The sequence below is a fragment of the Mytilus galloprovincialis genome, chromosome 2 (genome assembly GCF_965363235.1).
Source record: "Mytilus galloprovincialis chromosome 2, xbMytGall1.hap1.1, whole genome shotgun sequence".
In the NCBI taxonomy this organism is placed as follows: domain Eukaryota; kingdom Metazoa; phylum Mollusca; class Bivalvia; order Mytilida; family Mytilidae; genus Mytilus; species Mytilus galloprovincialis.
This window is the reverse complement of record NC_134839.1, coordinates 92,311,879-92,335,067: the sequence shown is the minus strand read 5'-3', so window position 1 is coordinate 92,335,067 and position 23,189 is coordinate 92,311,879. Positions and strand designations below refer to the sequence as shown.

Below are 23,189 nucleotides of genomic sequence, written 5' to 3'. Positions count from 1 at the left end.
TCTAAAATATAAGACTTATGAGAAGTTAGCTAGCCTAACCGTAACGCCGCCGCCGGATCACTATTCCTATTTCGAGCTTTCTGCGACAAAAGTTGCATGCTCGACAACAAACCAATCGTATGTTAAGTGGGTATAACAGAGTTTTAGAAGAAGTAGACATTGGATGTAATGCTGTTGTTGGACAAGGATTTTTAAAATGTGGATGTTCTGATAGAATAGATGTGAACAAAATAGGTGTTCCTGTAGAAAAGGAGGACAATTATGTAACAGTAGATTGATTAATTTCACACAAACTTGTCATGCAAAAATAAGTAAATTGTGGTCTAAATATCAGTTTATATGCCTTTAAGTTATCATCATTATACACTAGTATTAGCTCATAGTATTAATTAAACAAATACATTTTAAAATCATTAGTCTATTTTTGTATTAAGAACACATTTCTAATAGCCAATTAAACTTGTTATCAGGGATTTTACAAAATCCCTAGCTCTATTTTCAGTGATTTTGTAAAATCGCTAACAATTTCAGGGATTTTACAAAACCACTGAAACTGTTAGTGATTTTGCAAAATCCCTAATTAGTCCAGTGATTTTACAAAATCCCTGATTTTACAAATTCACTGTAACATATACAAGCCTAAATATCAATAAAATTGAATTTATAAACTATCATCATAAAAAAAAGGACGAAAATGTAAATAGGACGAACCCATCCGTAATCGAATAAATATTGTCTCGGTTACTAGGACGCTTGAAATTTACAACCCACAAAACAAGTACATGTGTCTGCTGTCAGACTAGTCCAAATAAAAGTATTCCCGACCATGTTCCTAGGTAATGGTTGGTTAAACCTAGTGTTATAGCTAGCCTTCAGGAAATATATTGAGGAAATAAAAAATCCCAGATAATTCATGATAAAGTGAGCCAGAAACATCAGAAAGAAAATGGAAATTTTGCTCACAAAATTATTGATTTATTCGTGTATTCTTGTACACTTGATGCACATGTATAGAAGGGAATCTCCTGTAGTTGGTGATTGCAATACTAGTATACCAGTATTGTGCACAGTACTGGTATAATATGTGTACCAGTATTGTGTTTTTTTTAAAACTCTAATACGCTAAAGTGCGATGGTCCGGGAAAATATAGACGTAAAAACGTAGTTCGATAATGACGTTAACAGTTGTTTATACAAACTAAAAATGAACATACCGGAAAATATATTAGGAATATTTGATTAACAATTTTTTACAACATATGTCCATGACTTACGAGTAATTGATTGAATTTAACGGTTTTTTGTCCGCTGAATCACAATGTTTATTTTTTTTCGAGTGTTGGAAGAAGGACTACAGTCGACCCTTTTACTAAATAAATACAAAACAGTATACGCATACCTATTCTGCTTCTATTTGAAGCAAACGAATACATTCGAATCATTGTTTATGTGGCAGTTTACTTTGTGATCCCTGTTAAAATGCTGTCGATTTTAATGAAAAGTAACGTCGGTAAAATAGAGATACTTGTTTTCATGCGTTAACTAATATGAGGCAGGCATTACCTGTAAATGGGGACGAAGTCTGTATGAATTATTTTTTTGTAACTTAAATATATATTTGTTAAAAAAAAGAAACGGAAATACGGTAACGTTTCCGATTTTGGTTCTGTTGTTAGGGATTTTAGTTGTGACGTTATTTAAGTTATGACGTCATATGCAATGTAAACAAAGAAACGCTATCATCAGGTAACGTTTTTTTTCATATCAAGGAATTATTAAAAATGAAATTGGAATTCTGTTCCTTCCTATTTTATACTATACTGATAAATATATATTTTACTCAAAGTTTCATACAAACGAGACCGGAAAAAGGAAGTACATTGTAGATTTCTGCGCAAATCCAGAAATTCAAAAACTTGAAGAAAAAAAAATTGAACGATTTTGAGTTCATTAGTACAATGAAAATATCGGGAAAATTTTTTTTTTTTTTATTGAATTTTCTACTGTTATTGGGGACTTCGTCCCCATATAAATTGTCTGCTAAAACAAGTTCGTACTGTATATTGTAGGAAAATACGGAAAAGGAGAAAGCTCGGCGAACATTGCATTTCTCTCGCGTTTAGATTTAAGCTTAAGCAAATAAATGTTGCATTTTCCGACAATGAACCAATTAGGGATTTTTAATTTTCAATGACAAATGTAAGGGAGGTTGTAACATTAGTGTGAACGCCAATCTACACCAATTATCCAAATATTCAATACGCTCCGAATTGTTAAAAATTTATTTTACATGAAATATAATACAAATGTATTAGCAAAACATAATTAACCTTTATAGCAATTATTACTTGGTCGGACTTGTTAATTTAGAAACAATTACTTACGCCTACCGGTAAATTGTAAAGCCTATCACATATGTTATATCTTAGCATAATAGCTTTTGCAAAAAGACTTTTTAAACCTTTTTGTTTTAATACTTTCAATCTTACCCTTTGGACCATCACACTTTAGCGTGATTCATACACCATCGTACTTTAGCGAACAAACAACCAACACACTTTAGCGTGAGACATCATCGTACTTTAGCGTAGACCATCGCACTTTAGAGTCCTACATATGTTCAAATGATGGTACACTGCGATTATCATTAAAAGAAGTTTCAAATCTTCTGATTTTTATGCAGTTAAGCTGCATTATGCGAGCACCCTAGATTTGTGTTCTACCCAATATTTCCTGAAATACTTGCCATTGTTATTTTCTAGCTTGCTACAATGTTATATATAACTAATTGAACACTGTTTTAATACTTTTTATTCTGGATTACAAAAAATATGACCAGAAAAACCTTAAATGATCGTCGATTTATCCAAAAGTTTTAAAGTTACACAAAGGAAGTAGTGCTTATTAAGAATCCTTGTGTAGTTCATTATGACTTGTGCTATTAGCCAAGATGTCAAAGAACAATTGTATGAAATATTTAATCGCCGAAAATCTCTTAAGTCAAGTAGTTTAGATTTCCCAAATGACAAAAGTCGTAGGAATATTGTTTGTCATCAATACGTAGTACAACTACGTCAGTAGTCTATATATAATATAATAAGTTCAACTGTTCATGCTGTTGGCGGCAATTTCAAATTAGCAAAAGAAATTTTCGTAGCTTTTCAATTTGGAGCAGGTGTGCAAATTAGCGGTGGTCCGAGGTCTGCGACCTTCCACTTTTGCAAGCGGAATTTTGACTAGGATAGTTGGTTTCTAGCTACGCCCGACGTAGTCACCTTCCACTTGAAAGAAAATAAGAAATTACTTTGCAAACCTTTTCACCAATTAAACGAGCTAAAAACTTATTTTTATCATTATTATTCATGACGGCGATGTTCATTTTGTTCAACCGCTAGCTTTATACAGAAAATCGCCGACAAATATTGTATAAATTTGAGTAAAATCGTATCTGATTGACAAAAACAACATTGTAAACACATAAGGCAGCAACCATTTGATTTTCTTGGGGGGGCTATGGTTTTTTTTGGAAAAAAAAGTTTGTTTCCAGGTTTTGGTGAAAAAAATAATTTGTTTTGGACCCTGAGAAAAAAAAATTGTTTGTTTCACCCTCAGCTGCCACTATATGTAATGCTAAAATTGAAAGAAAAAAATTGTTTTCGGTTTGTCGCTAAAAAAATAGATTGTTCTTCGCCGAAGGCGAAAAAAAAAGTTTGCACAGAATAAAAAACCATAGCCCCCCCCAGAAAATCAAATGGTTGCTGCCTACCAATGGCGGCCGTGAAGACAAAATTTTACAAAATCGGGTCCGAATCCGGAAGCGGATAAGGGTAATTCCGGGGTTTGGCGATCATTTACAAAATAAATCCAAGCAGGTGAAAAATACATCAATGCATGGTAAATGAATATAAACACTAGTATTGTAAACCAAAAGATATACATGTAAAAGAAAGAAAAAGCAGAAAAATATTTTATTCAGAAACTCAAAATTAGTTTTTGACAAATTTTAATTTAAAAATCCAATACAAAGTGACAGATGGGAACAGTATATCTAACAATATACATGTTCATGGTCACAGTCTAAATTTTCTTTATAAATGATAAATGATGATAATGCATGTGAGATGTTTTTAAAGTGTAAACATATTACTGCAATTTCGAGGGGTTATTTGTTTTTCTCAATTTTGAAGGGTCAATTAAAGTAGCTGAAAGTTTCTTTCTTTATTTTCACAAATAATGCAGCTATATTATATATACCTTAATGTAAGTAAATCATATGATATATAGGTGGCATTCTTTGAGCCACTCTACCCCCTCCTGTTTGATAACTTGGAAACGGTCGAGCTACCCACCCCTAAACCATATGAGGGGCAGATCCAAGATTTTAGGTTAGGACGGGCGCAAACATAAATTTTCGCCGAGCAGAGCGAGGCTAAAAAATAAAAAAAAATTGAGGAAAATTATCGGAATATTCTTTATTAAGCTGAGAACAACCCATGCTTTGCAAATTAAAGGAGGGTGCAAGCCCGCAACCCCCCCCGGCCTGAATCTGCCACTGCATATATTCAAGTATAGGATAATATAATAAATAAAATGAAATATAGGGGGAGTCCCTGGAGTTACCCCACCCACTCCTGTTTGAGAACTTGGAAACAGTCGAGATCCACACCCCTTAACCATAAATATATTCATGTTTGTGACAATATGAGAAATCAAATGAAATATAGGAGTCGCTGGGGGTCACCCCACCCCTCCTTTTTTAGAATTTAAAAATGGTCGAGATCCCCACCCCTAAAACATATATATTCAATATAACAAATCAGATGAAATATAGGGGGAGTCCATTGGGTCACCCTACCCCCTCCTGTTTTAGAATTTGAAACCCGTTGAGATCGCAAACCCTAAACCATATATATTCATGTACGGGACAATATAACAATTCAAATGAAAATAGGGAGAGTCCCTGGGGTCACTGTACACCCTCCTGTTTGAGAACTTGGAAATGGTCAAGATCCTTACCCCTAAATCATATATACTCATGTATGGGGCAATATAACAAATCAAATGAAATATAGGGGAAGTCCCTGTGATCACCCCAACCCTCCTGTTTGAGAACTTGGAAACGGTCGAGATCCCCACACCAAAACAATACATATTCATGTATGGGCCAATATAGCTAATTAAATGAAAGATAGGGGGAGTCCCTGGGGTCACCCTACCCCTCCTGTTTGAGAACTTGGAAACCAACGAGATCCCCATCCCTAAACTATATATATTCATGTATGAGACAATATAACAAATAAGATGAAATGTAGGGGAAGTCCCTAGGGATCCAGAAATTTTCATAAGTGGGGGCCCACTGACTGACCTAAGAGGGGGCCTGCTCCAGTCACGCTTCAGTGATTCCCTATATAAGCAACCATATTTTTCCCAAAAGGGGGGGGGATGCTCCCCTGCCCCCCTAAATTCTCTCCCTACCCCTACCTGTTTGAGAACTTGAAAACTGTTGAGATCCCCACCCCTGAATTACATATATTCATATGTATTGGACAAAATAACAAATCATTAGATAAACATGAATGTACTATATATGAATGTGTAATGTTTAGGCAACATTGCCACAGTTTTCATAATTACGGTTGCCTTGGTTTTTGGTTAACTGCCTTCAGCGCTTACAGCGCTTTGATTGTTTTTGTTAAGGGAAACATACTGTAACAGGAATCCATAACAAATTGCCCCACTGGCAAATAGCCCCACTCCTATATAATCACCTCACTTTTTCACCAACTCGTCCCACTTCCTAAAAATCGCCCCACTTATGAAAAAGGTAAAAACCCATTGAAAAAAGGTTGGATAACTTGCCCCACTTATGAAAAGGGATAAAATCCCGCTGAAATAAGGTCTTCCATCTCGCCCCACTCATGACAAATAGATAAACTTTCTTTGATATTTACTTGAAAGTAACATTTGCATTTCACCAGAGACATACCTTATGTCTCTGATTTCACTGATTGCTTGTTAGTGTTGAATTATATATTCTTATGAAATAATTAAAAGACAAAAGTAAACAATCGTGTAAGTGCTATGATAACAAACTGATATTAATCGAAATCCTCCAATTATTATGATATATCGCACTATGATACAATTAACAGGTTTCTTTTCAATTGTTATGCAACTAACTAAGCTTACAAGAATAAAGTCATTTTCCACAATAAAATTATATATTCATCTAGATTTAACCGTTTTTCATTAAATTGGGCGAGTTTGTTAAAAGTGGGGCGAGTTTGTAAACCAGTTTGGGGCTATTTTTTTAAAAGTGAGGCGATTTGTCCTGCTTCCCTGTAACAGCATTTTTAACAAAATCCTTATTTTCTTCTATCCTTCAGCTCTTGGTTTCCAATGGATTATGCACATTGTATATTTTAGTGATTTTTTATTGACATTGCTATTATTGCTGCTGTATCATCAATATTGGTGTTGTCTATTTCATCTTCATATGGCATTTCTGCAACCCTCCTCTTTCTGTTTTGGTATTCAGTCTCTGTGAACTTTCTCAGAAGCTAAACAACATGACCAGCTTATTCAGACATCACTTTTATGGCTATCTTACTGGTGTTGGAGTGCCTGTCTACATGTAGTTCTAGTATTTGTACCAGTGGATATTCATCTGCTACAATTTGTGCTCCCCATGGTTCCCAATTATCTGCTTTTATTTCCCTTATAATTAGGGCCCCGCCAAAGGCGGGTAGCCCTATAGTGATCAGTCTGTCCGTCCGTCCGTCCGTCCGTCCGAAATATTCTTAAAAATAAGGTTAGCAGTTATAGATCCTACCAGATAAATGGGCAGTTATAGATCCTTCCAGATAAATTGTTGTTATATTTTCATTAGAGCCCCGCCAATGATCAGTCTGTCCGTCCGTCCGTAACACTTTAACTTTGTGTCCGCTCCATATCTAGAGAACCATTATGATTTCATACTTTATACTTTACATGTTTATTAACCACCACCAGAGGGCGTGTCATGATGTATGTACAACTTCCTAGGTCAAAGGTCAAGGTAAAAAAACTTTGGTTTCAGTTGACAACCCTGTGTCCTGTGGTGAAGATCGTGTGTCCGCTCCATATCTAGAGAACCATTATGATTTCATACTTTATACTTTACATGTTTATTATCCACCACCAGAGGGCGTGTCATGATGTATGTACAACTTCCTAGGTCAAAGGTTAAGGTCAAAAAACTTTGGTTTCAGTTGACAACCCTGTGTCCTGTGGTGAAGATCGTGTCCGCTCTATATCTTGAGAACCGTTATGATTTCAAAGTTTATACTTGACATGTATATGAACCAACACCAGAGGGTGTGTTATAATTTATGAACGACTGCCTAGGGCAAAGTTCAAGGTCAAAAACTTTGGTTTCAGTTGACAACCCCATGTCCTTAAGGTAAAGATTGTGTCCGCTCTATATCTTGAGAACCGTTATCATTTCAAAGTTTATACTTGACATGTATATAAACCAACACCAAAGGGTGTGTCATAATTTATGTGCAACTTCCTAGGTCAAAGGTCAAGGTCAAAAACTTTGGTTTCAGTTGACAACCCCATGTCCTATGGTAAAGATCGTGTCCGCTCTATATCTTGAGAACCGTTATCATTTCAAAGTTTATACTTGACATGTTTATAAACCAACACCAAAGGGTGTGTCATAATTTATTTACAACTTCCTAGGTCAAAGGTCAAGGTCAAAAACTTTGATTTCAGTTGACAAACCCATGTCATATGGTAAAGATACAATTTTTTAATGCACATTATTCACAGCGGGGCCCACAGAGATGGCTCCCATCTGAATGATATCTAGTTAACATTCATGTTCATTGTACATTTAGTTAATTTCATTAGGTTCCACTATTTAAAAGCAATTCTTTATGTCTAATGACAATGGATATTGATATCTTTTATTGAAAAGATTAATTAAAAAAATACAGACAACATGAATCTGTTTGATTTTAATTAGGGCTTTATGAGTATCTTGATTATTTTAACTAGTTGTTGATTAATTTCATAATTATCCTCTTTAATTTCATTGAATTCATTCAATCCCCCTTTGGTCTTCAATATCTAATTTTGCTTAAAATTCATTTTTTGTATTATAAATTTATACACCTTAAAGTATAGTCGACAATACGACTACAATACTGGTATATATATATCAGTAATGTACCAGTATTGTTTTGGTTTTTTTAAATTACAATACTGGTTCACAAGTTTTAAACCAGTATTGTGCATAATACTGGTATACCAGTATTGCAATCACCAACTATAGGAGATCCATAGAAAGTTCCAATTTTGTACAATAAGTATCAGCTGAGCCTTTAATAACCACTTTATACATATGTTTACATGTATCTGTGTATGCTACAGTGTTTGGCATCTCAAATTTTTGGGCATATTGCATGGAGCAGAATGGGTTGAGTATATTTTTACAGAATCCAAGTTTAAGGGAGCAACCTAACCTTTTAACTTCAATGAAATGAAAGAGGGGTATAGGTATTTTTCTTAGTCAGATTTCTTTTTCACATGAACAAATTTATAATATTTAGTTTTTGATGCTAACAATAAAAAAAAATCTTTCAAAATTTAACACTTTAAAGAATGGGGAAAATCTGCATTCCTATTTCAGAATATTTTTATTTATCATCATGATCATGTTGGGAATCAAAAATTTTTTTTAAAGAAAAAAAAACATCAAATTTTAAATCGTCTGAATAACAAAATATATACACACATACATGTACTAGAGTGCATCCTTTGAGGAAAGGGCAAAATCCTGATTATCTTTAACATAGTTTTAGTTTTGTTTTTAGAAAAAAAATAGTGTTGTCAGAATTTTTTTAAAAATCATAAAAATGTCTTCTGCTTACTTTCAGATAGAGAGGATATATAATCATTTGTAGTATTAGACTCACTGGTGTCATATTTTTCATCATGAAGAGTTACTACAAACCTATGTTATTGGCTTGTATATTAGGAGCAGTTGTGTTAACATATACAATGAGTAAATACCAGGAAGTATTGACAGAGCTACAGACACAAAAGGCAAAATTTGATGCAATTGAAAATAAAATTAGTCCAGGAATAATAGCTCAGTCAGCTTCTTTAGATGGAAAACAAAGAATTTCTGTTAGTGGTACATTTGAAGAGAACAGAAAAGTTCCTGAAATGCATAAAGAGTTCAAACCTGAATCATTTTATCAAGATAAAACTGCTATACCTGACTACAAAATTAAATTACAGACCCTTATTGATCAGAAGGTTCCAGCAGATAATCCAGACCTGGTGAATATCATCCGTAATCATTACATAGAACAGCCATCACAAGAACCATACAAATTACTTAACCCAGAGCGAGTTGATTATTCACAAGGCCAGACACCATTTATTGATAGCAGACTCAATTATATGGTAGGTACATGTATTACAGAAAACAGTAAGTAAAGCCAGAAATTCAATGCAATCAAATTTGGGTTAAGTCTAGGCATTAAAACATTGCAGCAGTGGCATAGGTTTCATTTTCATATATTGTTGCTGGGCTTCCAAGATGTTGTAAATTACTAATTTTTCAAACAAACAGGCCTTTCAAAATTTGGCTGAAATGCATGTTTTCAAAAAGTGGTATGTGAATTTGAAATTTTTTTTAAAAGGCAGTGAAATAAAAACTTTGACATCTCTGGATTACCCAAAAACTTTATTTATCCCCCCCTCCCCTCCCCCCAAAGAATTATTATTGTAGATGAGTATGTCTTACTTGGTTGCTGCTTTGAGGTGAGACTTGGATAGGTGTCAAGCTTTCCCTTTAAAAATTAATATATTTCAGATGATTTTCCTTAACCAGTTTATCCATACTTCTATTACATTTTAGCTTTTTATGATATTTACATAACTGTATTTGTCTATATGGAGCTCTCAGAAATTTTGTTAAATTGATGAGAAATGAAAAGGTAAATTTTACAGTGTTTCTTTTATATTTAAATGGAAGGAGATATGAAATACAATGTAGAGTCAGCATGGTCAGTATAAGCCAATAAAACAGAAACCAACAACAAAAAAACTTAAATTCTGAATCGACATATATATATATATATATATATGGTCTTCACCAAAATTATGTTGGATATACAAAATTTGACCAGAAAAAACAAGAATTTCTTTTGATAAGTCTAAATGGACACAGTTTACATGTTTAAATCTGTCATCATATTTCCTTTTTATGCCCCATTCATGGGCATTATGGTTTCTGGTCTGTGTGTCCGTCGTCCATCTGACCGTTATTCCGTCTGTCTGTCCTGCTTCAGGTTAAAGTTTTTGGTCGAGGTAGTTTTTGATGAAGTTGAAGTTCAGTCCAATCTACTTGAAACTTAGTACAGATGTTCCCTATGATATGATCTTTCTAATTTTAATGCCAAATTAGAGATTGTTCCACATTTTCACGGTCCATTGAACAGAGAAAATGATTTTGCGGATGGGGCATCCGTGTACTTTGGACACATTCTTGTTTCAATATCTTTCATCTAAGCTTTAATTAAATTCAGTAGATACATTGTAAATCATGGCTTCATTGTCAAAAGGATTTCACTCAATACTATTAACAAGTTTGACTTAAATCGTGAGTTATCAACAAAATTGACTTTGACTGTGAAATATCAGAAAATTGGACTTTGTCCATGAGTTTTCAACAAGTAAGGTTTGAATCTTAGATATTCAGTTTGACAATACTTTATTACATTAATCATAAGCTTCCCAGTCATTTGCACAACTTTACAATTTGAATTACAAATTGGATAACAGATTAGCACAAATGCCTTTGACTTATCATACAAAATTCACTTGTACTTTTGTTCATAAGAAAGCAACCAAGGTACCTTTGGAAGATGTTGTTACATGTATGTGTCAAATGTTTTGAGTGTTTTTAATGTCAGTATTAAATAATCACACAAAATTGTTAATTTGTAACTTACACATATGATTATTAATGTAATTTAATAACTGCAAATAACTTTTTCACCAGATTGTTTAATACAGGTAAGATTTTATTAATATATATGTGCAAGTACCTGGCTTTGTGCATGTTATCCTATATTTATATAGTCTGCCTTTGCTTGCATGGCATAGGCATGATAGGTGAAACCAATTAACTTAAGATTTATACACTCAATATTGTCTTTGTAGTAAACGTTATGTTAATTGTTGTTCCATAATGTATACATACTTTTTGAAGGTATTTATTGGTGGTGTTTTATATGTAATTGTCTAGATCTTCTGGTATGTAAATATGCATATAATTTCCTGTTTGTATGGTTCACGGGGGGTCTCTTCCTATATAAAGGTATATACATATGTGCCGCTGGAATGGGTCCCTTTTTTGATCCGTCAAATATATCAATGGGGTGCAATTTTACTGAGGAAATATATCAATAGGTAGTAATTGACCGATAAATTAAAGTGTATTGTATAATTGAAAAGTGTTTTTGATGTATAATAAGATTGTATATGCATATAGGTACTATTTGAGCTGATAAATATATGAATGGGTTATGATTTCGCTGTGAAATATATGTATAGGTAGGGATTCCACAATTATTCAATATATGAATGGGGGTGTTTTTAAAATCCCCGCTGCACACCTGTACCCAAAATCCCATGTTGAGACCCCCCCCCCCCCCCCCCCCCCCCGTGGTATGGTTATGAAACAAATCCTTATAGATTCAACATTTTCTTAATTGTGATTTAACTCTCTAGAACCCTGCTAGATAGCCAAACTCAAATATAATATCACAATCCACAAAGTCCCCAATGAAAATGAGCATTATGGATCTAAACCAACTCCCTAATAAGGAAATGTTAGCATCAGTGATAAACATGATAAAGGGGGTATCTGTGTGTAAACCAAAACATAGTCCCAATAAATCATACTGGCAGAAAGCAGACAGAACTTTCAAATGAATAATATTTATTAATACAATAATTTCAATAACTAACATTTTAGCCCTTGAGAAACACTCAAATGGACAAAATAAACTTTGTTACTAGTTGTCATCAGGATGACTTAGATATAAATGTCCAAGCAGTATTATTATTAATTATTGCGAGGTTTTTCTTAATGTGAATAATGCAACTAAGTGAGTATTGCATTAATAAAAACTCACATTCTGATGTCTGAAACATATATCTCTATAAGCATGAGCTGTTTATTATAATTGGTACGGGATGGCCAATGGGGTGTTGTCCAATTTGGAAATGAACTGACATTTTATGAGCTACTTCCATCATTTCTACATTATTACCACTAGAAACTTCTATGAGGACCACTACACAGACGTGCAAGAATAGGAGATAACCACATCGTTAATAACTTTATTGACTAACTTTCTCTTTGAACTATACTAGATTCTTATTTTACTTTCACTTTCACTTTCTATTTATATCTATAACGTCGTCATAACAACCTCTATTGTTAAGGCAAACCGCACAACCGCAAAATTTGTACTTCACTGTTTGATTTTGTGTGTTAAAGTCAGACAAAAAGTTAGATAACTGCATTAGGGTACTCCAGGGAAAACATAAAGGCATGCGAGAACACCGAAAATTGTTGAAGGAATTTTTGTCATGTTGGTTATCTATATTATATTCAAGAATGAGCTGTAGCTAGGGTCACACTCTGCAGAGAAATGCTTGTAGTTTTCGATACCTCAAATAGTACATTGTTAGTATGTGAGAAAATTTACGCTCCTCATAATTCCATATGATTAAGATCAGATCATCTACTAAATGTTGCAATTAGATTTGTAGTTGCTTAAACCTAAAATAGTTATTAGTTATGGTACATGGTACATGGTACTATGTCACACAGATAATTATATACTAGAATTACATGCCATTTTCTTTTGTTTTTCTTAGAGTTTATAAATGTTTTAAAAGTAAAATGACAAAAAAAAAAATTATCAAAAACTTTTTGGAATCAAAAACATTTCCTATCACTAAGACACTTGGTGTTACACTTGGGTTTAAAGCTGACATGGTACAGTATGGATTTTTCTCAGTATGGGCTGTACCATCATTGCTATTATCCATGCCATACAAACTCTAATGGATAGTTCTTTCATTGGCAATCATACCACATCCTCATATTTTTATATTAATTCAGCAAAACTGTTCATTAGAACTGTTGTAAAGCTATTACATGTACTTATGAAGTATGATGTAAAGCTATTAGTATGTTGAAGACCGTACCTTGACCTATAATGGTTTAATTTTATGAATTGTGACTTGGATGGAGAGTTGTCTCATTGGCACCCAAACCATGTCTATGCAAAAGGGAAATAAACAAAAAAGAATGGGGATATTTAAAAAAAAAAAGAGTACTGGTACTTTCTTGTTAGATCGCCTGGACCGAAGGGCTTTTCTTATCATTTGGCATTTGTCATCCTTTAACTTTTACAAACATCTTCCCTGAAACTACTAGGCCAAATGGAACCAAACTTAACCACAATCTTTTTTAAAAATATATATTTTAAATGCCATCATCCAGCCTGCCATCCAACATGGCCACCAAGACTAAAAATGGAACATAAAGGATATTACTGTTAATAACTGCATCCTAAATTACCTCAATATCAACGAGCTCTTAATCAGGTGTATCTATGTTTTAAAATGTTTATAGAATTTTAATATTGTATCCATTATTAGAAGTGATGTACTCTCATGTAATGTTGCATTCTTGTGTAGATTCACCGATTGGTTTCGGTCTGTCAACCAAATTATCAATATCAGTGTAGATATATTATATGCATTTAAAAGGGCACAGACATTAGAAAAAACTGATTTAATCATTTCTTTTAATATCGATGTTTTCATTATTTGCAACTTAATAGTATACATCTTAAAGATAATTATAATGAGGTAAATAGTTTGTTTTTTTGTCATTAGTTACATACCTGTTTGCTTACGTTCTAATTGAAATTAAATCTCTGCAGCAACCAAGTATAAAATAATGAGCAAATGCAGATATTTAGTTTTGATAAGATTGGTTTGCTTATTAATGTCTTACAAATCCAACAGTACCCCTGATTTCAAAATGGATGAAATCTTATCGTGTATGAACATAGATCACTTTCATTTCAATACTCTCTTTGAACTACTCAATAACCTGAATATTCATGTATGTTGATATTGCAGCCATTAGGCCAATGGAATACTGTGTTTATTGCAACTGTCATTATTTGTTTCAGGAGGGTGGATTCTACGTTGAATGTGGGGCCTTAAATGGAGAAAAGGGTTCAAATTCCTTGTTTTTTGAAAGAGTTCGTAAGTGGAACGGTTTGTTGATAGAAGGTGATCCTACCAACTATGCTGAATTAAAGAAGATAAATAGAAAGGCATTTTCAATAAATGCCTGCATCAGTCCCAGGGCAACACCATTTAAGGTAAACCATGATCACCTACAGAACAATATTTTGAACTATTGATTTATAAATTTATTTATGATAGAAGTTTTCATGTCATAGTTAGACCTTCTAAATTAGTGAGGTCTAACTATGACATGAAAACTTCTATCATAAATAAATTATGTACTAAGTCTAGATTAATACAGACTTAGTACTTGAGGTGGTACCCAACACTTTCACTAAAATTAATTTGGCTCGTTTAATTTTCATAAAATTTTGTCAAAGTATTTATTCTGACCCTTTAACAAAAATATAAAAATTTTCAAAAATTTTGAACCAACCATTTTGTCAGAAAAATTACACTGGTTATATAGCAGTTTGACAAACACCAATTTTGATCATTGAGAAGCTTAATATTCCTTTTACAACACAATGTAATTAAAACATTAAGTTGACTTTACTGAGTTATCTCCCTGTAGTGTTAGGTCATTATTTTGTTTGAAAAATAGTAAACTGTTTGAACAGGTGCTATTGTGATATCCCAAAGTCCACTGAATAAGCACAGTAATATAAAAATGAAGAGATGTGGTATGAGACAACTACATTGTATATGAAACATTGAACTTTAAACAAAAAATATGAGGTGACCTGAGAAAAATAGTTAAAAGCATGTTTTTACATCTCAACTTAAAATTGAGGGGAGATTAATCAAACATTATGATTGACTTATACAAGTATATTTTTTTTATTTCTTCAAGTAAATAAAGATGCCTTCTTTTTTTTGGGGGGGGAGGGGGTGCTACTTGATGTTAACAGCCTTCCTGATCAATCACTGTTAACTTTAGCACTTTTCAATTATTCTTCAGTTCATCTCACCTTCTTAAAGTCTGTTCAGCTGAGTATGATGTTGTTTTACTTTTTCAGGCCAAGTTTCACAAAGCTTTCAACATGGGACGTGCTATCCATGATGCACAGTCTGAAAATTGGGTAAAAAGAAATCATAAAAATAAAGATTTGGTAGAAATGGAATGTTTCCCGTTATATTCTTTGATGCTAGCATTGAACAGAACAACCATTGATTTCTTCAGTTTAGATGTGGAAGGGGATGAAGTTAATGTTCTAAAGACAATACCATTTGATAAGTTAAATATAAAGATGATGACAGTAGAATATGCACATGGTGGAGCAGGTGGTGCTGATATGCAAAGGTTTCTACAGAGTAAAGGTTACGAGGTCGTTCTCAAGGTTTCCAAAGATAACTGGGGTGTCAACGATTTAATCTTTAGAAAGAAAGGTGTAGCTGATGGTAGTACAATTTAAGCAGCAATCTAAATGATAATATTGTTACAGGAAAACTTTCAATCACATTTGTAAGATCTGAGACAAATGATAAGCAATAGTATCGTTTCAAAAGTTTTCCTCAACCTTTTTAACGTTTAAAATTTAGCTGAACAGTCATGTTATTTCTCTTGTGCAGCAAGCAAGAGTCATTCAAAAGTACATAGATCTAATTACTTGATCCTTTATATTTTAAGAAATTTAAACAATGTAGTTGAAATTTCTCTTCATGTTTTCTGTAAGGTCTTTTTCTAAAAGGTCAATCTTTATAAAAATTACAGGTTACAATTAAAATGCATTTTCTTGAGATTGTGTCAAAATCATGCCACATTTCTTATCATTTAGTCAAATTTTCATTGCGAAAACCAAAGATCATATTATTTAAAGTATTATTTGATAATAAAGACATTAGGAGGTGTATTTTATCACTGCCAAAAATACTGCAGAACACATTAACTGGTGTATATTACTAGTATAAGGAAAATAATGATTTTGACCCATGTATTTGAATGTTCACTGAAACTAGTATAAATATACATTTTCTTGAAATGAAACAGTTTTAATGAAATTATAACTTTTAAACTATTTATTTATAATTTGTATTATTTTCCTTTCTTATGTATTTTATCATATACAAAAAGCAAAATACTGTGACAGTAAAAAAAAGGTTGCAGGAAAAAATTTGGCGAGTTAATCTGTGTCAATATTTAATTTTGTCCGTGTGACCCTGCCTACGATAGTATGGCTGCATTATATTTTCTAGTCTGTGCATTTTTCTGCTGGTCCTTTCTTTCATTTGTTTATTTGTCTCCCACAAGTGTTAGGTTAAGAACTAATGGAAGTTTGGGTTTGGGTAATTAACCATGAAGTTGTGTTCAAATCACAACTTGAACATTCATTATTTTTACTTTTAAAATTACTAGTATAAGGAAAATAATGATTTTGACTCATGTATTTGAAGGTTACATGTAAATATTTTTTATATATTCTGTTTTTGTTTCCCTTGTGGGACTCTTTTTCAATATAATATTTTGAATCTCTTTATTTTACACTATTGCTGTTACTTTAAAGTTTTATAGAATTAAATGTATATTTATTTTTCAAACAAGATGTTTCTTTTTCCTTAAAAAAATTATGACTTTTTTAATCATCTGCCCCAACGACTCACCCCAAACCCAGGGGTTTCAGTCAATTTCAAAGTAAAAGTCAAAACAGCTTTGCTCTTAATCAGAACTATGTTCCTGCTAATTGGTATATACTGTACCCTGAATTGGTCCCTTCTGAAGTAAAACTATAGGTCATCGTATCACTTACAATAATGAGCAAAACCCAAACCACATAGAATGCTATACTGTATACATGTCCTTACATGACTAATGTAATTCAATTCAAACAAGAAAAGTACCTGGTTTCATGTACAAAACAATAAATGAAAAACAAATTATATACAGGAACAAACAACAACCACTAAACTACAGGCTGCTGACTTGGGACTGACACATATTGAATGTGGTGAAGATACATGTAAACATCTACGCTGGCAACACACCCTTTCCCTAACCTAGGATAGAGGTGTAATAGTACAACATATAAATATATGAGGTCCATTCTGATTTACCTATTTTTATACGACCGCAAAAATTGAAATTTTTTTGGTCGCATATTGGTATCACGTTGGCGTTGTCGTCGTCGTCCGAAAAATTTTGGTTTTCGCACTATAACTTTAGTTTAAGTAAATAGAAATCTATGAAATTAAACACTAGGTTTATGACCACAAAAGGAAGGTTGGGATTGATTTTGGGAGTTTTGGTCCCAACAGTTTAGGAATAAGGGGCCAACAAGTGCCCAAATAAGCATTTTCTTGGTTTTCGCACTATAACTTTAGTTTAAGTAAATAGAAATCTATGAAATTTTGACACAAGGTTTATGACCACAAAAGGAAGGTTGGGATTGAATGTGGGAGTTGAGATCCCAACAATTTAGGAATTAGGGGCCAAAAAGGGGCCCAAATAAGCATTTTTCTTGGTTTTCGCACCATAACTTTAGTATAAGTAAATAGAAATCTATGAAATTTAAACACAAGGTTTATGACCATAAAAAGAAGGTTGGGATTGATTTTGGGAGTTTTGGTCCTAATAGTTTAGGAATAAGGGGCCCAAAGGGTCCAATATTAAACTTTGTTTGATTTCATCAAAAATTGAATAATTGGGGTTCTTTGATATGCCGAATCTAACTGTGTATGTAGATTCTTAATTTTTGGTCCTGTTTTCAAATTGGTCTACATTAAGGTCCAAAGGGTCCAAAATTAAACTTAGTTTGATTTTAACAAAAATTGAATCCTTGGGGTTCTTTGATATGCTGAATCTAAAAATGTACTCAGATTTTTTATTATTGGCCCAGTTTTCAAGTTGGTCCAAATCGGGGTCCAAAATTAAACTTTGTTTGATTTCATCAAAAATTGAATAATTGGGGTTCTTTGATATGCCAAATCTAACTGTGAATGTAGATTCTTAATTTTTGGTCCCGTTATCAAATTGGTCTACATTAAAGTCCAAAGGGTCCAAAATTAAACTAAGTTTGATTTTAACAAAAATTGAATTCTTGGGCTGTTTTGATATGCTGAATCTAAACATGTACTTAGATTTTTATGCAGTTAAGCTGCATTATGCGAGCACCCTAGATTTGTGTTCTACCCAATAAATGCTGAAATACTTGCCATTGTTATTATCTAGCCGAATAATATGTTATATATAACTAATTGAACACTTTTTTACGACTTTTTATTCTGGATTACAAAAAATATGACCAGAAAAACCTTAAATGATCGTCGATTTATCCAAAAGTTTTGAAGTTACACATAGGAAGTAGTGCTTATTAGGAATCCTTGTGTAGTTCATTATGACTTGTGCTTTTAGCTAAGATGTCAAAGAACAATTGTATGAAATATTTAATCGCCGAAAATCTCTTAAGACAAGTAGTTTAGATTTCCCAAATGGCAAAAGTCGTAGGGATATTGTTGTCATCAATACGTAGTACAACTACGTCAGTAGTCTATTATATAATAAGTTCAATTGTTCATGCTGTTGGCGGCAATTTCAAATTAGAAAAAGAAATTTTCGTAGCTTTTCAATTTGGAGGCAGGTGTGCAAATTAGCAGTGGTCCGAGTTCCGATACCTTCCACTTTTGCAAGCGGAATTTCGACTAGGATAGTTGGTTTCTAGCTGCGCCCGACGTAGTCACTTTCCACTTGAAAGAAAATAAGAAATTACTTTGCAAACCTTTTCACCATGTTCACCAAAGTCTCCAATTAAACGAGCTAAAAACTTATTTCTATCATTATTATTTATGACAGCGATGTTCATTTTGTTCAACCGCTAGCTTTATACAGAAAATCGCCGAAAAATATTGTATAAATTCGAGTAATATCGTATCTGATTGACAAAAACAACATTGTAAACATATAACAATGGCGGCCGTGAAGACAAAATTTTACAATATCGGATCCGATTCCGGAAGCGGGTAAGGATAATTCCGGGTTTGGCGATCAATTACTAAATAAATCAAAGCAGGGATAAAAATAAATCTATGCATGGTAAATGATTATAAACACTAGAATTGTAATCCAAAAGATATATGTAAAAGAAAGAAAAAGCAGAAAAAGATTTTATACAGACTGAAACTCGAAATTACTTTTTGACAAATTTTAATTTAAAAATTCTCCAATACAACGTGACAGCTGGGAACAGTATATCTAACAATATACATGTTCATGGTCACAATCTAAATTTTCTTTATCAGTGATAAATGATGATAATGCATGTGAGATGCTTTTAAAGTATAAACAAATTACTGCAATTTCGAAGGGTTAATTGTTTTTCTCAATTTTGAAGGGTCAATTAAAGTAGCTGAAAGTTTCTTTCTTTATTTTCACAAATAATGCAACTATATTATATATACCTAAATGTAAGTAAATCATATGATATATAGGTGGCATTCTTTGGGCCACTCTACCCCCTCCTGTTTGATAACTTGGAAACGGTCGAGTTCCCGACCCCTAAACCATATGAGGAGCAGATCCAGGATTTTAGGTTAAATTTTCGCCGACCAGAGCGAGGCTAAAAATAATTTGAGGTAACATTATCGGAATATTCTTTATTAAGCTGAGAACAACCCATGCTTTGCAAATTTAAGGCGGTTGCAACCATATACATTCATGTTTGTGACAATATGAAAAATCAAATGAAATACATGTATAGGAAGAGTCGCCGGGGGTCACCCCACCCTTCCCAGTGGCGGATCCAGAAATTTACATAAGTGGGGGCCCACTGACTGACCTAAGAGGGGGCCCGCTCCAATCACGCTTCAATGATTCCCTATATAAGCAACCAAATTTTTTCCCAAAAAGGGGGGGGCCGGGCCCCCTGGGCCCCCCTCTAAATCCGCCTCTGCTTCCTGTTTTAGAATTTAAAAATGGTCCAGATCCCCACCCCTAAACCATATATATTCATGTATGGGACAATATAACAAATCAGATGAAATATAGGGGGAGTCCCTTGGGTCACCCCAACCCCTCCTGTTTGAGAATTTGAAACCCGTTGAGATCGCCACCCCTTAACCATATATTCATGTACGGGACAATATAACAATTCAAATGTAAGATAGGGGGAGTACCTGAGGTCACTATACACCATCCTGTTTGAGAACTTGGAAATGGCCAAGATCCTTACCCCTAAACCATATATACTCATGTATGGGACAATATAACAAATCAAATCAAATATAGGGGAAGTCCCTGTGGTCACCCCAACCCTCCTGTTTGAGAACTTGGAAACGGTTGAGATCCCCACGCCAAAACAATATATATTCATGTATGGGCCAAATTATAACTAATTAAATGAAATATAGGTGGAGTCCCTGGGGTCACCCTACCCCTCCTGTTTGAGAACTTGGAAACCAATGAGATCCCCACCCCTAAACCATATACATTCATGTATGGGACAATATAACAAATAAATGTAGGGGAAGTCCCTAGGGTCACCCTACCCCCAGTGGCGGATCCAGAAATTTTCAGAAGTGGGGGCCCGCTGACTGACCTAAGAGGGGGCCCGCTCCAGTCAAGCTTCAGTGGTTCCCTATATAAGCAACCAATGTTTTCCCCTAAAAGGGGGGCCGGGCCCCCTGCCCCCTAAATCCTCTGCCTACCCCTACCTGTTTGAGAACTTGAAAACTGTTGAGATCCCACCCCTAAATTATATATATTCATATGTATGGGACAAAATAACAAATCATTTACATTTACTATGGGCAGGTCAGTCAGACCTCACCTTTGATCCCTGTTGTAGTGAACATTTGTCTGATTCGTGTCTCATAACTTTTGTACTATAGAACACAAACTCAGTTTTCTTTCCAGGGAAACCAGTCCATTCATACAACTACATGTTCATTCTAAGTCAACTTGAACTTCTAGCAGTAAAATAAAACCAAGGTTAACTACCAAGTAGAGCAACTGCAATCATTGGGAACTTGTGCCACTGCAGACTCACCATTAAAAATATACATTGTTATATGCACTGCTTTTGAAACCTTTATAACATATAAATTATTTGCCTTAATAAATCAATCATTAGATAAAGATGAATGTACTATATATGAATGTTTATTGTTGAGGCAACATTGCCACAGTTTTCATAATTACGGTTGCCTGGTTTTTGGTTAACTGCCTTCAGCGCTTACAGCGCTTTGATTGATTATGGGCCCAGTTTTCAAGTTGGTTCAAATCAGGATCCAAAATTATTATATTAAGTTTTGTGCAATAGCAAGAAATTTTCAATTGCACAGTATTCACCAATAGTAAGAAATCTTCAATTGCACAGTATTGTGCAATAGCAAGAAATTTTCAATTGCACAGTATTGCGCAATAGCAAGAAATCTTCAATTGCACAGTCTTGTGCAATAGCAAATATTTTCAATTACTCAGTATTGCGCAATAGCAAGAAATATCTAATTGCAATTTCAATTGGAGTTATCTTTCTTTGTCCAGAATAGTAGTTGAATCAACTTAAATCTTTGTTTTATACAATACAGATATATAATTAATATTTCAATTGGAGTTATCTTTCTTTGTCTAGAATAGTAGTTGAATCAACTTAAATCATTGTTTTATACAATATACAATGTATATTCACTTTTTCTACCAACTGATAAATTAAAACAATCTTTACTATTCAGTGATAACAAGCACTTTATTTTACATTTTAATATTTTATGATGTATTTAAATGAGTAGTTATTGTTGCAAACTCCATTAGAAATTTGAATTGAGATCAGTTTTGGAAAAAGGGAAAGGGGGATGTGAAAAAAAGGGGGGGTAAATTTTTCTCATTTCAGATTTTATAAATAAAAAGAAAATTTCCTCAAACATTTTTTTGAGAGGATTAATATTCAACAGCATAGTGAATTGCTCAAAGGCAAAAAAAATATTTTAAGTTCATTAGACCACATTCATTCTGTGTCCGAAACCTATGCTGTGTCAACTTTTTAATCACAATCCAAATTTAGAGCTGAATCCAGCTTGAATGTTGTGTCCATACTTGCCCCAACCGTTCAGGGTTCAACCTCTGCGGTCGTATAAAGCTGCGCCCTGCGGAGCATCTGGTTGATTATGGGCCCAGTTTGCAAGTTGGTCCAAATCAGAATCCAAAATTATTATATTAAGTATTGTGCAATAGCAAGAAATTTTCAATTGCACAGTTTTCAGCAATAGCAAGAAATCTACAATTGCACAGTATTGTGCAATAGCAAGAAATTTTCAATTGCACAGTATTGCCCAATAGCAAGAAATCTTCAATTGCACAGTATTGTGCAATAGCAAGTATTTTTAATTGCACAGTATTGCGCAATAGCAAGAAATATCTAATTGCACAATATTGCGCAATAGCAAGAAATTTTCAATTGGAGTTATCTTTCTTTGTCCAGAAAAGTAGTTGAATCAACTTAAATCATTGTTTTATACAATAAACAATGTATATTCACTTTTACTACCAACTGATAAATTAAAACAATCTTTACCATTCAGTGATAACAAGCACTTTTTTTTTACATTTTAATATTTTATGATGTATTTAAATGAGTAGTTATTGTTGCAAACTCCATTAGTAATTTGAATTGAGATCAGTTTTGGAATAAGGGAAAGGGGGATGTGAAAAAAAAATTGTGGGGGGAAATTTTTCTCATTTCAGATTTCATAAATAAAAAGAAAATTTCTTCAAACATTTTTTTGAGAGGATTAATATTCAACAGAATAGTGAATTGCTCAAAGGCAAAAAACAAATTTTAAGTTTATTAGACCACATTCATTCTGTGTCTGAAACCTATGCTGTGTCAACTATTTAATCACAATCCAAATTTAGAGCT

The 23,189-nt window shown here is 33.4% G+C and overlaps 1 protein-coding gene across 2 annotated transcripts; it reads left to right on the top strand.

The window, feature by feature from the left end:
- The first annotated feature begins 731 nt into the window (after nt 1–731).
- LOC143064869 (uncharacterized) lies at nt 732–18,489 on the top strand. 2 transcript variants are annotated; one of them, XM_076238033.1, is made up of 4 exons: nt 732–836; nt 8,925–9,459; nt 14,283–14,477; nt 15,363–18,489. In XM_076238033.1, exons 2-4 carry the CDS (start codon nt 8,983–8,985, stop codon nt 15,756–15,758), a joined length of 1,068 nt encoding a protein of 355 aa, XP_076094148.1. In that variant the 5' UTR covers nt 732–836; nt 8,925–8,982; the 3' UTR covers nt 15,759–18,489. The 2 variants fall into 2 exon arrangements, with proteins under 2 accessions (XP_076094148.1, XP_076094149.1); XM_076238034.1 differs by lacking the exon at nt 14,283–14,477.
- Nucleotides 18,490–23,189: the final 4,700 nt, after the last annotated feature.